General features: G+C 41.7%; 1 protein-coding gene across 1 annotated transcript in view; it reads left to right on the forward strand.

Moving 5' to 3' along the window:
- The window catches only part of LOC126088106 (DNA replication complex GINS protein PSF3), a 45,191-nt gene extending 26,848 nt beyond the window's left edge, over window positions 1-18,343 (forward strand). Inside the window, exon 4 of the mRNA XM_049906201.1 lies at window positions 17,474-18,343. Coding sequence (XP_049762158.1) covers window positions 17,474-17,701 — 228 coding nt within the window. The 3' untranslated portion in view covers window positions 17,702-18,343. The remainder of the gene's footprint in view (window positions 1-17,473) is intronic.
- Window positions 18,344-18,963: the final 620 nt, after the last annotated feature.

Consider the following 18,963-nt stretch of genomic DNA (forward strand, 5'->3'; position numbering starts at 1 on the left):
CAGTACACATTTCCTCATGTATTGCTCAAGTTGTTTTCTAGTCCTCCACCAAAAATTTTTCTCAATTTGTGTATAAGTTGCTCTTCGCCCACCATACCCTGACAGCAAATGGTCACATGCTTGTGTCATGACATGAGGTCAGGTTTTGGAGAGCCTCATGATGTCTCATGAGCTGTACATCCTCAATACAGATCCTTCCACTTATTTCTGTGCTGCTACTGGGTCATTCTCAATCATCTACTTCTGTTTCTGCTCTTCAACCCTCACAGACACTGTTCACTGGGAAGTAACTGATGACCTTTATTTCAGTGACAACTTCCCACTTTGCATTCACATACTGGATGGAGCATTCCCTGAAGAGAAGCCACAAAAATGAATGGTCAGCAGGACTAACTGGACGCTATTCAGCCAGTTGGCTGTGTTTGAACACTGCAACAGTGTCCAGCAATGAATGGACCACATTACACGAGTGATCCATCATGCCAGTGACTTATCCATCCCAAAGTCTCAGGTCATCTTAGGAAGCAACCTGTGCCTTGGTGGACTGGTGAGTGCCATTCAACAATCCAGACCAGATGTGTGACTCTTGGACAGTTTAAGTGCTACCCAACAGCAGAGAACCTCACAGCATGTTGTGTAGCCAGAGCTAAGGCCTGATGTGTAATTAGGGAGAGCTAGAAAAGATCATGGCAAGCATTCCTGGACTCCATCAGCCCATCCACTTGTATGAAAGTATGGGAAGCCGCCTGGAGGATTTATGGTAAACACAACCATTTACCAATAGCAGCAGTATTGAAACAGGTGTGTCTCCAAACTGTGCGTGGAGACATAACTTAGATGATGGCAAACCGTTTTGCAAAGATAACTGCTAATTCCAGCCAGGACCCAGCACTTTTCCACTACTGTGTGTTGGTAGAGAGGGGAAAGTTGGACTTAAGATCCACCAATATTGAGTCTTACAACCAGCCTTTCTGCATGTGGGAGCTGGAATCAGCACTGTCTGATACTTCTAGCACTGCACCCAGTCACAACCAAATCTGGTGCTGTATGTTTCAATGTTTGCCAGCAGCGTAAAGGAAATCTTGTATGGCAGACAGACAACTTCCCCAACTTGTTGAGAGAGGCAATTCTGATACCTTTCCTCAAACCAGGACAGGACCACACATCTGCCAGTAGTTAGCAGAGCGTCACCTTAATGAGCCGTATAGGAAAGACCCTGGAGCAAATGGTTAGCTGTCGCCTGACCTGGTTATTAGAGACGAGGCAATTTCTTAGCCGCTCTGTATGGATTCAGGCTGATTTTGGTCGACTGCCTGACTGTACTAGTGGCAGCTATCCAGCATGCTTTCCTAAGTAAACACAACTATTTGAGTATATTCTTCGATTTCTGTAAGGTGTATGACATTACTTAGAGATATAATATTCTTGTGCAACTCCATAAATGGGCTTTCATGGCCAGCTCGCCATTTTCATAAAGTCCTTTCTTTCAAAGCGCTTCTTTAGGCCTCGAGTTGGTGATGTGCTGTTGGACTGCTTTGAGCAGGAAAGTGGTGTTCAGAGAAGTATTTTAAGTGTTATCCTCTTTGCCATAGCCATAAACAGTATCACGTCTACAGTAACGAGTCCTGTACAGCTGTCCTTATTTGTGGACGATTTTGCTGTTTTCTGTTCCTCCTCAGGTGTTGTAACAGCAACCCGTCATATGCAACTTACAATGCAGAGGTTAGGAGAGGAGGTTGCAGATAAGGGTGTGTCATTGTATTTTTAATTTACCTGACTTTTGTATGGGGGAAACCATTCTAAATTTTAAAGACTCTGTAAGATTTCTGGGGCCTCGTTTTTTTTTACTGCAAATCATCGAAGGACCTGAGAGTTGGAGCCCAGGAGGTGCTGAATATCATAAAGTGCTGTAGCCACAGGTCTTTGGGAGCATACAAGACATGTCTGCTCCAGTTTTATAGAGCTTTTGTGCATTCACAGCTAGACAATGGGTGCACAGTGTACAGGTCAATGAGGCCTTCTTATTTGAAGATAACTGACGCTATCCACTGTGAGGGGATTAGGCTGGCTACATTTGCTTACAAGTCCAGTCCCCTATGCATTCTCTGTGCTGAGGCTGGGAGCAGCCACTCACCATCAGGTGGCAGCTCCTCGTGGTGGGACAGGCATGTAAGTTTCTTGCATCTCAGACTTCGCCCACGCACCCATGCTCGTCTGTCTCTGGAGCCCCTTTTTCCAGTTGTCCACAAGCAACAATACCTTTTGGGATCCGCCTGCAGCATATGCTGGAGTCATTCAGTGTGGAGCATGTCCAACACCAAATCCAGGGTTTTAACTGCCTGCAGCCGTGGTTACTGCAGAGGCTCAGTGTAATCTTAGATTTGGTGCAGTACAGGAGAGATTGCACTCCTGCTTCTGTTTTTAGTGCATTTTCTGACAGTTTATAAGAGCACCACAATTATATAGCTGTCTTTATAAATGAACCTAAACAGGAAAACTCTGAGGGTGCTATGTTGTTTTCCCAGATCGTGTTCTCAAGGTCCGACTGCTTCAAGACCTTACTGTCTTCAGCTTAGAATTATATGCGATCTTGCGGAACTGGAGCGGATAATACATTCTCACAGTGCTAAATTTCTTGTCTATTCCAATTCTCTGAGTGCCCTTCACTCTCCACGACGCCTGTACCCAGCAGATAAAGTAGTCTAGAATATCCAGGTCAACCTCCTCCTCCTCCTCCTCCTCCTCCTCCTCCTCCAACAACAGCAACTGCAGAAGGTGGTGTCTTTCTACTGGGTACCAGGGCACATGGGTATTGTGGAGAATGAAGGGACAGATCTAACAGCGTAGGAGGCATATCATGATCCTAAGTTATTTCAGTGTGCCAACACCCTGCATGCTATAGCCTCACTGTTGAGATCCGAGTCTTGCATCGGTGGAAGGATAAATTCTGGAAGTGACAAGACAATAAGCTCCGTCTAGTAAAGCCTACAAAGTGGCCATGGCGTACCTCCCAGCCACATTGACCAGATGAGTTTGTCCTTACTTGTCTTCGCGTATGCTGCAGCCCAATGACACATAATTTCTTGCACCGGCAAGAGGACCCTCCAGCGTAACGTGCTTGTGGCAAACAGGTAACTGTGCGCCACGTTTAATTGGGCTGTGTTTTGATTTCAGCAGGCTGATGGATCTTTCCACTATTTTAGGTAAGATTCAAATGAATTTGGTTGAAGTTTTAATGTTTTGTGAACTGTCCGTCATTTTGCCCAAAAATTTTAGGAAGATGGTTTTAATGTGCTAACAGGTTGACTGTCTAACCCATGTTCTTTGAAAGTGGTCAGCCAGTGATATTTCCCTGTGCATTTCTTGTAGTTCTGTTGTTTTACTTGTGTTTTAATCTGCTGCATAGCACCTTTTACTCTTTCTCCATTATCTGAGTGCATATGATAGCATTTTTGTAATTTTATCCACATTCATTTCTTTTAATGTGTGTAAGGGTGCTGTTAACCTTGCTGTTGTGTTCCTGTAAGCTCCAAAAACATACACTTAGCCATTATACCAGTAGAAAAGGAAAATTCACACGCAATAGGCAAAAAAAGGAATTAAACTATACTTAATCTTTATGCTGAATCATAGCCCAATTAGACTCTGCGCACTGGTATGCTTCGTTGCCAACCCTTCTAAATGTACTACACATAGCTGACACACCTTAAACACATGGCAAGCCGTGTCCAGATAAATTACAGTAAGCACACCTCACTGGGTGCAAGTAAACTACTCTAATGTTCCAAGAGAACTGAAACCAGTCATGTAGGTTCCTGCAGTCTAACAAATGACAGTTCTAACATACTGTGAAGGTCCCTACAGATCAACATGGCTGTAAGAAAGTACAGAACACGAAAGCAAACTAATATTAGTCACTTACGACATCACATTCTTACAAACTTCAAATTGTTGTTGTTGTTGTTGTTGTTGTTGTTGTGGTCTTCAGTCCTGAGACTGGTTTGATGCAACTCTCCATGCTACTCTATCCTGTGCAAGATTCTTCATCTCACAGTATCTACTGCAACCTACATCCTTCTGAATCTGTTTAGTGTATTCATCTCTTGGTCTCCCTCTACGGTTTTTACCCTCCACGCTGCCCTCCAGTACTAAATTGGTGATCCCTTGATGCCTCAGAACATGTCCTTCTTCTAGTCAAGTTGTGCCACAAGCTCCTCTTCTCCCCAATTCTATTCAATACCTCCTCATTAGTTATGTGATCTACCCATCTAATCTTCAGCATTCTTCTGTAGCACCACATTTCGAAAGCTTCTATTCTCTTCTTGTCTAAACTATTTATCATCCACGTTTCACTTCCATACATGGCTACACTCCACACAAATACTTTCAGAAACGACTTCCTGACATTTAAATCTATACTCGATGTTAACAAATTTTTCTTCTTCTGAAAATCTTTCCTTGCCATTGCCCGCCTACATGTTATATCCTCTCTACTTCAACCATCATCAGTTATTTTGCTCCCCAAATAGCAAAACTCCTTTACTACTTTAACTGTCTCATTTCCTAATCTAATTCCCTCAACATCACCCGACTTAATTCGACTACATTCCATTATCCTTGTTTTGCTTTTGTTGATGTTCATCTTATATCCTCCTTTCAAGACACTATCCATTCCATCAACTACTCTTCCAAGTCCTTTGCTGTCTCTGACAGAATTACAATGTCATCAGCGAACCTCAAAGTTTTTGTTTCTTCTCCATGGATTTTAGTTCCTACTCCGAATTTTCTTTTGTTTCTTTTACTGCTTGCTCAATATACAAATTGAATAACATCGGGGAAACGCTACAACCCTGTCTCACTCCCTTCCCAACCATTGCTTCCCTTTAATGCCCCTCGACTCTTACAACTGCCATCTGCTTTCTGTACAAATTGTAAATAGCCTTTCGCTCCCTGTATTTTACCCCTGCCACCTTTAGAATTTGAAAGAGAGTATTCCAGTCAACATTGTCAAAAGCTTTCTCCAAGTCTACAAATGCTAGAAATGTAGGTTTGCCTTTCCTTAATCTTTCTTCTAAGATAAGTCGTAGGGTCAGTATTGCCTCATGTGTTCCAACATTTCTACGGAATCCAAACTGATCTTCCCCGAGGTCGGCCTCTCCTAGGTTTTTCCATTCGTCTGTAAAGAATTCGCGTTAGTATTTTGCAGCTGTGACTTATTAAGCTGATAGTTCGGTAATTTTCACATCTGTCAACAGCTGCTTTCTTTGGGATTGGAATTATTATATTCTTCTTGAAGTCTGAGTGTATTTCGCCTGTCTCATAGATCTTGATCACTAGATGGTAGAGTTTTGATAGGCCTGGTTCTCCCAAGGCTGTCAGTAGTTCTAATGGAATGTTGTCTACTCCCAGGGCCTTGTTTCGACTTAAGTCTTTCAGTGCTCTGTCAAACTCTTCACGTAGTATCATATCTCCTATTTCATCTTCATCTACATTCTCTTCCATTTCTATAATATTGTCCTCAAGAATGTCGCCCTTGTATAGACCCTCTATATACTCCTTCCATCTTTCTGCTTTCCCTTCTTTGCTTAGAACTGGGGTTCCATCTGAGCTCTTGATATTCATGCAAGTGGTTCTCCTTTCTTCAAAGGTCTCTTTAATTTTCCTGTAGGCAGTATCTATCTTAACCCTAGTGAGATAACCCTGTACATCCTTACATTTGTCCTCTAGCCATCCCTGCTTAGCCATTTTGCACTTCCTATCAATCTCATTTTTGAGACGTTTGTATTCCTTTTTGCCTGCTTCATTTACTGCATTTTTATATTTTCTCCTTTTATCAATTAAATTCAATATCTCTTCTGTTACCCAAGGATTTCATTTAGCACTCGTCTTCTTACCTACTTGATCGTCTGCTACCTTCACTATTTCGTCTCATAAAGCTACCCATTCTTTTTCTACTGTATTTCTTTCCCCCATTCTTGTCAGTTGTTCCCTAATGCTCTCCCTGAAGCTCTCTACAACCTCTGCTTCTTTCATTTTATCCAGGTCCCATCTCCTTAATTCCCACCTTTTTGCAGTTTCTTCAGTTTTAATCTACAGTTCATAACCAATAGATTCTGGTCAGAATCTACATCTGCCCCTGGAAATTTCTTACAATTTAAAACCTGGTTCCTGTATCTCTGTCTTGTGTTGTTGTTGTGGTCTTCAGTCCTGAGACTGGTTTGATGCAGCTCTCCATGCTACTCTATCCTGTGCAAGCTTCTTCATCTCCCAGTATCTACTGCAACCTACATCCTTCTGAATCTGCTTAGTGTATTCATCTCTTGGTCTCCCTCTACGATTTTTACCCTCCACACTGCCCTCCAATGCTAAATTTGTGATCCCTTGATGCCTCAAAACATGTCCTACCAAACGATCCCTTCTTCTAGTCAAGTTGTGCCACAAACTTCTCTTCTCCCCAATCCTATTCAATACCTCCTCATTAGTTACGTGATCTACCCACCTTATCTTCAGCATTCTTCTGTAGCACCACATTTCGAAAGCTTCTATTCTCTTCTTGTCCAAACTAGTTATCGTCCATGTTTCACTTCCATACATGGCTACACTCCATACAAATACTTTCAGAAACAACTTCCTGACACTTAAATCTATACTTGATGTTAACAAATTCCTCTTCTTGAGAAACGCTTTCCTTGCCATTGCGAGTCTACATTTTATATCCTCTCTACTTCGACCATCATCGGTTATTTTACTCCCTAAATAGCAAAACTCCTTTACTACTTTACGTGTCTCATTTCCTAATCTAATTCCCTCAGCATCACCCGACTTAATTTGACTACATTCCATTATCCTCGTTTTGCTTTTGTTGATGTTCATCTTATATCCTCCTTTCAAGACACTGTCCATTCCGTTCAACTGCTCTTCCAAGTCCTTTGCTGTCTCTGACAGAATTAAAATGTCATCGGCGAACCTCAAAGTTTTTACTTCTTCTCCATGAATTTTAATACCTACTCCGAATTTTTCTTTTGTTTCCTTTACTGCTTGCTCAATATACAGATTGAATAACATCGGGGAGAGGCTACAACCCTGTCTTACTCCTTTCCCAACCACTGCTTCCCTTTCATGCCCCTCGACTCTTATAACTGCCATCTGGTTTCTGTACAAACTGTAAATAGCCTTTCGCTCCCTGTATTTAACCCCTGCCACCTTCAGAATTTGAAAGAGAGTATTCCAGTTAACATTGTCAAAAGCTTTCTCTAAGTCTACAAATGCTAGGAACGTAGGTTTGCCTTTCCTTAATCTTTCTTCTAAGATAAGTCGTAAGGTCAGTATTGCCTCATGTGTTCCAACATTTCTACGGAATCCAAACTGATCTTCCCCGAGGTCGGCTTCTACCAGTTTTTCCATTCGTCTGTAAAGAATTCGCGTTAGAATTTTGCAGCTGTGACTTATTAAACTGATAGTTCGGTAATTTTCACATCTGTCAACACCTGCTTTCTTTGGGATTGGAATTATTATATTCTTCTTGAAGTCTGAGGGTATTTCGCCTGTCTCATACATCGTGCTCACCAGATGGTAGAGTTTTTTCATGACTGGCTCTCCCGAGGCCATCAGTAGTTCAAATGGAATGTTGTCTACTCCCGGGGCCTTGTTTCGACTCAGGTCTTTCAGTGCTCTGTCAAACTCTTCACGCAGTATCTTATCTCCCATTTCGTCTTCATCTACATCCTCTTCCATTTCCATAATATTGTCCTCAAGTACATCGCCCTTGTATAAACCCTCTATATACTCCTTCCACCTTTCTGCCTTCCCTTCTTTGCTTAGAACTGGGTTGCCATCTGAGCTCTTGATATTCATACAAGTGGTTCTCTTCTCTCCAAAGGTCTCTTTAATTTTCCTGTAGGCAGTATCTATCTTACTCCTAGTGAGACAAGCCTCTACATCCTTACATTTGTCCTCTAGCCATCCCTGCTTAGCCATTTTGCACTTCCTGTCGATATCATTTTTGAGACGTTTGTATTCCTTTTTGCCTGCTTCATTTACTGCATTTTTATATTTTCTCCTTTCATCAATTAAATTCAATATTTCTTCTGTTACCCAAGGATTTCTATTAGCCCTCGTCTTTTTACCTACTTGATCCTCTGCTGCCTTCACTACTTCATCCCTCAGAGCTACCCATTCTTCTTCTACTGTATTTCTTTCCCCCATTCCTGTCAATTGTTCCCTTATGCTCTCCCTGAAACTCTCTACAACCTCTGGTTCTTTCAGTTTATCCAGGTCCCATCTCCTTAAATTCCCACCTTTTTGCAGTTTTTTCAGTTTCAATCTGCAGTTCATAACCAATAGATTGTGGTCAGAATCCACATCTGCCCCAGGATATGTCTTACAATTTAAAACCTGGTTCCTAAATCTCTGTCTTACCATTATATAATCTATCTTATACCTTTTAGTATCTCCAGGATTCTTCCAGGTATACAACCTTCTTTTATGGTTCTTGAACCAAGTGTTGGCTATGATTAAGTTATGCTCTGTGCAAAATTCTACAAGGCGGCTTCCTCTTTCATTCCTTCCCCCCAATCCATATTCACCTACTATGTTTCCTTCTCTCCCTTTTCCTACTGACGAATTCCAGTCACCCATGACTATTAAATTTTCGTCTCCCTTCACTACCTGAATAATTTCTTTTATCTCGTCATACATTTCATCTATTTCTTCATCATCTGCAGAGGTAGGTGGCATATAAACTTGTACTACTGTAGTAGGCATGGGCTTTGTGTCTATCTTGGCCACAATAATGCGTTCACTATGCTGTTTGTAGTAGCTAACCCGCACTCCTATTTTTTTATTCATTATTAAACCTACTCCTGCATTACCCCTACTTGATTTTGTATTTATAACCCTGTAATTACCTGACCAAAAGTCTTGTTCCTCCTGCCACCGAATTTCACTCATTCCCACTATATCTAACTTTAAACTATCCATTTCCCTTTTTAAATTTTCTAACCTACCTGCCCGATTAAGGGATCTGACATTCCACACTCCGATCCGTAGAACGCCAGTTTTCTTTCTCCTGATAACAACGTCCTCCTGAGTAGTCCCTGCCCGGAGATCCGAATGGGGGACTATTTTACCTCCGGAATATTTTACCCAAGAGGACGCCATCATCATTTAATCATACAGTAGAGCTGCATGTCCTCGGGAAAAATTACGGCCGTAGTTTCCCCTTGCTTTCAGCCGTTCGCAGTACCAGCACAGCAAGGCCGCTTTGGTTAATGTTACAAGGCCAGATCAGTCAATCATCCAGACTGTTGCCCCTGCAACTACTGAAAAGGCTGCTGCCCCTCTTCAGGAACCACATGTTTGTCTGGCCTCTCAACAGATACCCCTCCGTTGTGGTTGCACCTACGGTACGGCCATCTGTATCGCTGAGGCACGCAAGCCTCCCCACCAACGGCAAGGTCCATGGTTCATGGGGGGAGGATCTCTGTCTTACCATTATATAATCTGTCTGACACCTTCCAGTATCTCCTGGCTTCTTCCATGTATACAACCTTCTTTTATGATTCTTGAACCAAGTGTTAGCTATGATTAAGTTATGCTCTGTGCAAAATTCTACCAGGCGGTTTCCTCTATCATTCCTTACTCCAATTCCATATTCACCTACTACGTTTCCTTCTCTTCCTTTTTCTACTATCAAGTTCCAGTCACCCACAACTATTAAATTTTCGTCTCCCTTCACTATCTGAATAATTTCTTTTATCTCATCATACATTTCATCAATCTCTTCGTCATCTGTGGAGCTAGTTGGCATATAAACTTGTACCACTGTGGTAGGCATGGGCTTTGTATCTATCTTGGCCACAATAATGCGTTCACTATGCTGTTTGTAGTAGCTTACCCGCATTCCTCTTTTCCTATTCATTATTAAACCTACTCCCGCATTACCCTCATTTGATTTTATAGTTATAACCCTGTATTTACCTGACCAGAAGTCTTTTTCCCCTGCCACCGAACTTCACTAATTCCCACTATATCTAATTTTAACCTATCCATTTCCCTTTTTAAATTTTCTAACCTACCTGCCCGATTAAGGGATCTGACATTCCACGCTCCGATCCATAGAATGCCAGTTTTCTTTCTCCTGATAACAACGTTCTCCTGAGGAGTCCCCGCCCGGAGATCCGAATTTTACCTCTGGAATATTTTACCCAGGAGGACGCCATCGTCATTTAACCATACAGTAAAGCTGCATGCCCTTGGGAAAAATCACGGTTGTAGTTTCCCCTTGCTTTCAGCCGTTCGCAGTACCAGCACAGCAAGGCCGTTTTGGTTAGTGTTACAAGGCCAGATCAGTCAATCATCCACACTGTTACCCCTGCAACTACTGAAAAGGCTGCTGGCCCTCTTCAGGAACCACACGTTTGTCTGGCCTCTCAACAGATACCCCTCCGTTGTGGTTGCACCTACGGTACGGCTATCTGTATCATTGAGGCACGCAAGCCTCCCTACCAATGGCAAGATCCATGATTCATGGGGGGGAGAAGTTATGGAAGAATCCATAAATTTGTACTAAGTTTTTATTTTTACACATTCTGTATGAACATTTGAAGCATCCAGTCTGTGTTTGTCAGCACAGACTGGATGTTTCACATGTTCGTACATAAGGTGTGTGTCAGCAAAGTATTTCATCTGGAGAGGCTGTTCAAGCTCAGATATTTCGCTGATTTTTCCACACAATTATATTTCCCATCCTTCTTTCTCATCCGGGCTTCGGACCGGCAATGGCGAAGTTAAAAATTTATTTTTTTATTTTTAAGTAATTTTTCATAAGTAATGGCTTCATTTCATCTTCCAGCTGTAGTGACTTGGCTAAGAGTTCTTCTTTGTGTGGTATGTTTCAAAACATGGGTCAACGTACAAAGGTGTATTGCACGTTTTGCATTCATATTTCGTTTTTCAACGCACATTCTGTTTCGAGCAGACTGCACATCTACGCCATAGTCCGCATTTCTTGGACTGGTCACTTGGAGTGACATGTGGAAAGTGCCTCCCAGTAAAGCGAAGAGGATTCTCGTCATCGGAGTGCCTTCCTTTCCTATCTCTTCTCCATTCTGTAGCAAATTTTTCCAATACCAGACATAAAAGAAAATCTGCTAATAATATTTTGCTCCCTGTCACCAATCTGTGAAGAGTATGGGCATTCAAAAAACAAAGGTCCACAACATGAAAAAAAACCTTTTGTACCATTTAACAGATTTATGCACAGATGTAACAGAGCTTAATAGCATATCGGAGTGGTCTACTGCTCCCATATTTGCATTGTAATCAACAACACATTGCGGCTTCATTACTTTTTCGCCGGTCGTCCTGTTTGTCTTTCCCGTGTCGCATTTCTGTAGTGTTGTAGGTAGTCAGCATGAACACTTCTCTCTTGTCACACCACTTGATGGCAAGCATTGCATCAGTTGACATAAACTCAACTTCTCCTCGTTTCAGTTTCTTTTGTAACTTTGGAAAGTTGCGCCTGTTCCTACGTACAGTGCCGCATGCTGCTGTTCTCTGGTTGTGAAGCCAGAGGAACAAGACTGGACTTGTATACCAATTGTTGACATACAGATTATGTCCACGTTCAAGGTATGGCTTCATTAGTGTTGCCACAATATCACCAGATTTCCCCAAATTATGGACTTCAATTTCTGTTGTTGTCTGTGTATACAATGAAGTCCAAAATGTATCCAGTTTCACAGTCGCACAACATGAATGTTTTGATTCCATATCTACTTTGTTTCAAAGAAATGTATTGTTTAAAAGATAAGAGACCTTTGAACAATAATAGGCTTTCATTGACACAGAGTTTTCTGTATGAATTAAATGCACTGCGGAACGCCACACGAACTGTATCAATTATCTTCCTAATTCTAAACAAACTGTCATCTCCACGATTGGCCAAGTTGTCACTAAAATGCAACATTCTCAAAAGTAACATAAAACGGTCACAGACATAACTTCGACAGACATAACTTCGCCACAAATTGGAGTACTCAGAAGTACATCTCTGGACCAATATTGCTTTATTCTCAACTTTTTAACACGAGCCATGAGAAACCAAATCCCAATGAAGCTATACATTTCCTCAAAACCTGTATCTTTCCAGGTGGATAGTCGAGAATGGACAGATTCCGACGTATTTTCCATGGTAAAAGTGAAAAATCGGTTCATTTCAAGTGCTATAAATTTCAACAGATCTTCTGATAGAAATAGCATGAAAAAGGACAGAACACTTGAATTAGGCACTAGTTGGCAATTATGTCCTGAAGATGAGCCATCAAATGCATGAAGCGCTGGACTGAAATCATGATTTTGCCAATCAGATTTCTCATTCTCACTATGGCGTGGCCTTTCACAGATCGATTCGTCTTCACTTTCAGAATCTGAAGAAGAACTGTCCTGGTAAAGTTCTACTAGGTGAAGTACATTGAGGTGTTATACTACGAGATTCTTCTGATGAATCTTCATCGTCACTACACTCATTGAAGATGCCACACTCACTGTCACTCCTTGTCAGTATCTCTTCGTCAGTGCAACGACACCAATGTGCCATTTCATCTACATCTACATACATACTCTGCAATCCACCATACGGTGCATGGCGGAGGGTACCTCGTACCACAACTAGCATCTTCTCTCCCAGTTCCACTCCCAAACAGAACGAGGGAAAAATGACTGCCTATATGCCTCTGTACGAGCCCTAATCTCTCTTATCTTATCTTTGTGGTCTTTCCGCAAAATGTAAGTTGGCGGCAGTAAAATTGTACTGCAGTCAGCCTCAAATGCTGGTTCTCTAAATTTCCTCAGTAGCGATTCATGAAAAGAACGCCTCCTTTCCTCCAGAGACTCCCACCCGAGTTCCCAAAGCATTTCCGTAACACTTGCATGATGATCAAACCTACCAGTAACAAATCTAGCAGCCTGCCTCTGAATTGTTTCTATGTCCTCCCTCAATCCAACCTGATAGGGATCCCAAACACTCGAGCAGTACTCAAGAATGGGTCGTATTAGTGTTTTGTAAGCGGTCTCCTTTACATATGAACCACATCTTCCCAAAATTCTACCAAAGAACCGAAGACGACTGTCCGCCTTCCCCACAACTGCCATTACATGCTTGTACCACTTCATATCGCTCTACAGTGTTACACCCAAATATTTAATCGACATGACTGTGTATTCAAATATTGCGGGATTCTTTTTCCTATTCATCTGCATTAATTTACATTTATCTGTATTTAGAGTTAGCTGCCATTCTTTACATCAATCACAAATCCTGTCCAAGTCATCTTGTATCCTTCTACAGTCACTCAACGACGACACCTTCCCGTACACCACAGCATCATCGGCATTTGTCTGTGGAACTCAAAAGTGACAGCGCTCTAAAAATCCTCATGAAACAGCAGAATGCAGAAGGTCACACGAACCAGCTAGCACGAATGTCGAACAGCAACTGCAAAATCCGTAGCAGAGTGTTTCCCAGATAGCAGGGACAGCGGCACAGGAAAATAAATAGGGTACATCTATCCCGGGTACTGCACACGACAAATGAACTTGCGATGGGCCGTCATGCAGCCCTGAGTGGCTATTAACGTCCGCAGGCCCACAGGCAGTGGAACTGGCTGCGGTATAAGCCTTCATTAGGACTCAAGTACCAGCCAGGCCACGCGGCCAATGCTGTCTGCAGGGCCCACAGGAAAGCCCACTTCAGTGGCAAACAACGTCTGCAGGCCCCGCAGCAATGTGGAGCGCCGCGTCATATCATGTCTGCAGTACTCAAAGGGTTAAATGCTATTCCGCAAAGGTCAAGGAAGGAATACACCCCCTCCTGGACAAAAGAGTGTGAAACACTAATGGAGGAATTTGAGGAGAGTGAGTACACCGAGACTGCAGACCAATTGATAAATGCTATCAATGAGGCAATAGAAAATCTCTCATCCTAGCAGAAAGAGCTGGGGTCTGTTAAGGAAATCGGGCAGTGCTACAGTACCTCAGAGGCCGTCTCTTGGCACAAGTGCTTCTGAGATTTCATCTTTTCTGAAACACACCTCCAAAATCCAACTAAAGGCATGTGAAAAGTAAGAGGTTTCCAGAAACATGAACAGTTTATTAGTCAATAATCCAACCAACATGGACATTCTGAAAGAAGTGGAGACAGAAGAGATTACACAGGCTCTGAAGGTAATGAAGAAAGGAAAAGCAGCCGGACCTGACGAGATCCTACCAGAATTCTTGAAGGAACTGGGAACTCTAGGAAGAAGGTGGCTTGCCAAACTCTGCATGGAATGTATCAGTACGTGTGCTCTCCCCAAGATCTGGAAAGAGCAAAACTCATCGCTGTGCTGAAACCCTGAAAGACTGGAGATAACCCAAAGAACTACAGACCAATATCCCTGCTATGTACCTCCTATAAATTATCCGAGAGAATATTACTGATTAGATTAACTCTGTACATTGACACCAACCTTCCAACATACAAAACCGGTATTTGATCAAGCAGAAATTGTTGTGATCAAGTGCTGTCCCTTACAACGTACATAGAGAAAGGCTTCCAAAACAAGATAAGAACTGGATTGGTTCTCATAGATCTTACATCAGCTTAGGATACAGTGTGGATCAAAGGGCTAGTGTTCAAGCTAACTAGAATCATAAAATGCAAACAGACCTACACACTATTCAAGAACATGTCAACAGGCAGGAAAATCTAAGTCTCACTTCATGGCACGAACAGGAAGAGCGTGGTTCTGAATAATGGTCTGCCACAGGGCTCAGCACTAGCACCCGTTCTCTTCAACCTGTATATAGCTGACGTATCAGAAACCAGATAACATAAATTTGCATACGCTGACGACCTGGCCTTCGTGTATCAAAGTAAAAATTTCAACGACCTTGACAAAACAATGAATGCGGACTTGGAAGTTCTGAACACATATTACTCCAAGTGGCACCTACACCCCGACCACAACAAAACAACCAGTGCAAAAATGCACCTTAACAACAGAGAAGCACATAGAAAATTACAGCTTTATATGAATGGACAGCAGATCAGACACGAGAGTAAGCCTAAATACTTGAGTGTGAAACTAGATCGCACTCTAACATACTACGCACATCTAGAAGACAAAAAACAGAAATTAAAATCCTGCAATGCTATCCTTTCGAAACTGGCTGGAAGAACATACGGAGGTGGGTTGAGCACTTTGAGGACATCAGCACTAGCTGTTGTCTACAGCATAGCTGAATACTGCTCACCAGTGTGGATGCGAAGTGCAAATGTAGCTAAAGTGGATGTCCAGCTGAGGAAGACAATGCAAATAATCTTGGGAACACTCAGGGTCACCCTCTGTGCCTGGCTTCATCTCCTAGCCAACATAGAGCGCTCTGAAATCAGGCGATCACAGCTAGCCCTAGACAACCCGGACCTCCCTATCCAATAAGATCTAACAACTACAAACTGGCTTAAATCCATTACAGCTTCCTGGAAAATCAGCGAAGAACTTCAAGGCTTCAACTCAAAAACAACCTGGAAGGAACAATGGACTACAAATGCACACAAGAACTGCAATTTGGTGGACAACCCCAACAAGAAGATTAAAGGACTCAACCTCCCAAGGAAACTGTGGACAACTTTGAACCGCCTAAGAACAGGTGTCGGCAGATGCAAGCAACTAATTAAGAAATGGGCATGACAGAAAGCTCTGAATGTGAGTGTTATGAAATCCAAACAATCGACCATTTAATCGTGTGTGAGGTGTATGGATATGATGATGATTTGAAAGACATACACAGACTTGGTGACTTGGTGTAAAGTGGCTGAAGAGTATTTGTAATGTTCTATAGTATTATAAGAGCACCTGTAAAGAGTATTGTTATCATAGTTGTATAAGTACATTGTAATTAATGTAAGAATGATTGCCTTTGTATATGCCGAACAAGTAAATAAATAAAATCCCATATCAGAAATATTAATGTGGCTCCCAAGCTGTTCGTGTTGTAGGCATCAAGTTAGAGGCTTTGGGACGTATCATGCACAAAATTTGTGATAACCAAGCTCATCAGTCAGAAGTTCACAAAAGACTGTCCACAGTTCTTGAGAGAAACTGACTTGAGACTTCAATAATTGTGTACCAGCATTTTTCTCCGATTCTGTCAATTCAGTAAGTTCATTTAAGTTATCTGCTTGTTTCTTCATCATGGACTTTCATATGACCACCTCAAAACAGATGGTACAATACTTTTCGTAATATTATCTCCGTGGACTGCACAAAGTCCAGTGGTACCATACTTTTCGTAATATTATCTCCATGGACTGCCCAAAATTTACTGTGAAAGTCTACAGCTTTTATGTTTTTTGCACACAGAATATGGGCTGTAGCATATAATTAACACGCACTGGAATTTTCAGTGACAGTGGCCATTCTGATTTATAGTTACAGCACAAACATGCATTCTATAACGTTGCTGTGCCACTGCCAGACACAACACAGCTATGCATACTAAATATTTGGCCTTGAGGAAAAGTGTTGGCCTACAATTCTGTGTCACAACTCCTTGGTGGGACATAAATAACAGAAGGATTAAAAGTAATCAGCTACAAACCCAAGTCAATGGCTATGCCAAACTGTGGCCAATAGCAGAGTTCACCACCCCATGATGAGACTCACTGCTGTGCACATCTTTGATTTCAATGGCTGCTCCACAATCTGTGCCATCTGGATCCCTCCCATCACCTTTCCCCAAACACCAAGTTCTGTGAATTATGTAAATGAGAATTGGCATTGTAACATGTCCTTAAATCCTGCAATTCTCTTGGCCTCAATCTGCACTAGCCCCTTCCCCTGCACCACCTCCAACACTGCACGTGGAATGTAATCTCCCTCATTCTGTTCCCACACCCTCTCCTCTGCAGTCTCCCTATTACTGTTTTCTCTCCCACATTATTGTGCACTGTACCAACTCAAGATGAGTAGCCAGAACGAGCTCATTGGTGCCACATTCCTATCCCATTCACCTACTGCCTCCCCCTGTAAGGCACCAGCAACACTTCCCCAACCCTCCACTTGCCTCAGTAGAGCTGCAGCGTAAACACTGTTGTCACCCAGATAATGTAACCCTGCAGGTGTGCGCGCATGCATCCATGCTCTTTGCACAGGAGGAGGATTCATCTGAAAGCTTCATTGTTCATGGTTTAACACACAAGCATAAACCTCTGGAACATCTACATCTGGAGTGGAAAAAAATGCACGGAAAAACATTATGCAAATATTTGAGCAAATCCTGATAAGATTTCAGTGGATAATTTCCTTAAATGTGCAGAAGTTGTTGTCTATAAAGAGAGCACATTTCTTTTGAACATATTTGATACATTTGTACCAACTATTCTTAGATGGATTAATTTCAGATCTGTGCTTAGAAAAGTTTCTTTCCACAGACATTTCGAGAGCGCCTGCGCCAGGTGACAGACTGGGCACAGAATATGGAAGCGGAGCCAGGAAGAATTCTTCGCCTTGACACTCTCGAGCGAGGTCTGCTCCATTCGGGGCAGAAAGCTCATTGTCAACTGGAGGCGTGGCTGACGTCTGGGGCTGGAGGCCTTGTTGCCTCGACAATGGTTGTGCAGCACAAGAAAAGACGCCTTGCGATGGAGAACCAGATATAGAAGACTGTTTCCGTCATCACACTAGTATGTTGTAGCATCAGCTGGAGGGGGGGGGGGGGGAGGCTCCCAATATCCTTAGTTGTGTATTACTCCTTGTACTATGTTGTCCATGTAAATAAAACCAATATTTAATTAGTAATTGATTAAGGTAAGAAAACAAAAACTAGAGATGGATGTGCAACTTTTTAGCTATTTTTAGACAAAATAACTTCTTAGTGTTAGTTAATGTAAGTATTTGAGCAGTTCTTACATTCGTAAACTGTGATATGTAATCTAAATTGGCTGTCATAAATTTAAATAGTTTTGGTCATCAACTGTGCATCGTTTTGGATGGTGCAATTGTACAGTCAAACGTCATTTTAAGCTTAATGTATGTACTTTCATCACTGCACCTGCCTGAAAAGAAGACATCTGTTGAAAGCTAAGGTACATATCCGTGCCTCATCAGAATTTTTTCAGCAGATTATTTAAATTCTGTTATTTTCAAATGGAGAATTAGGATACCTTATTTTAGTGTTACTGCTCACTTTCTTCACTTTTATATTGTTGCCATGAATGGGCATGTTGTAAACATGTACTGTATTACTGTCTACTGTTAGCATTTAAAACCAACTGAGCTATAATAAGTTGTTGTTTTTTTTTTTTTTACGTCATTGGTTTCCTTAGTCATGCTCTCTGCAGCGCAAAGTAAAATAAACTTTTAATGATCAGTCAGTAAGTTACCAATGTGAAAAAAGAGTTCACAGAAATTGTTTAACCACAAAATGACAAATTACAAAATTCAAACCAAATAATGATGTTAGTACACAGGAATCAGATGAGATTTTGTGTTTGTAATTTTAGCAACATAAATTCATTGCCTTCTATCTATATATTGACATACACCCCCTTTCCATAAGCATATTCTACAACATGATCCTTAAATTTTCAAATACCAGTTATAGAAATTGGACTCAAAGAAGGTAGTATTAATTTATAAATGTGATACATATATTTTCAGTGTTCATAACATCAGCTTATCACTCTCATTCTTCGCCCAGTTGAGCTCATTACTTATGTAATATCATTGTGTAGGGCTTTCTGTGGTTCTGTAGCTGCTGTATCATACAGCATATTTTTCCTTGGTACTGTCTCATTTCTAATCTTCTCCTTCCATTGTCTATGACACTGCTTTGGCCATTAACCCTTATGCTTCCCTCATTTCCAATAGTGTCTTCAACAATGTGTTAACAACTGTGTAGGTAATTTTTTATGACCACCCA

This window comes from Schistocerca cancellata, chromosome 6 (assembly GCF_023864275.1).
Source record: "Schistocerca cancellata isolate TAMUIC-IGC-003103 chromosome 6, iqSchCanc2.1, whole genome shotgun sequence".
Taxonomy (NCBI): Eukaryota; Metazoa; Arthropoda; class Insecta; order Orthoptera; family Acrididae; genus Schistocerca; species Schistocerca cancellata.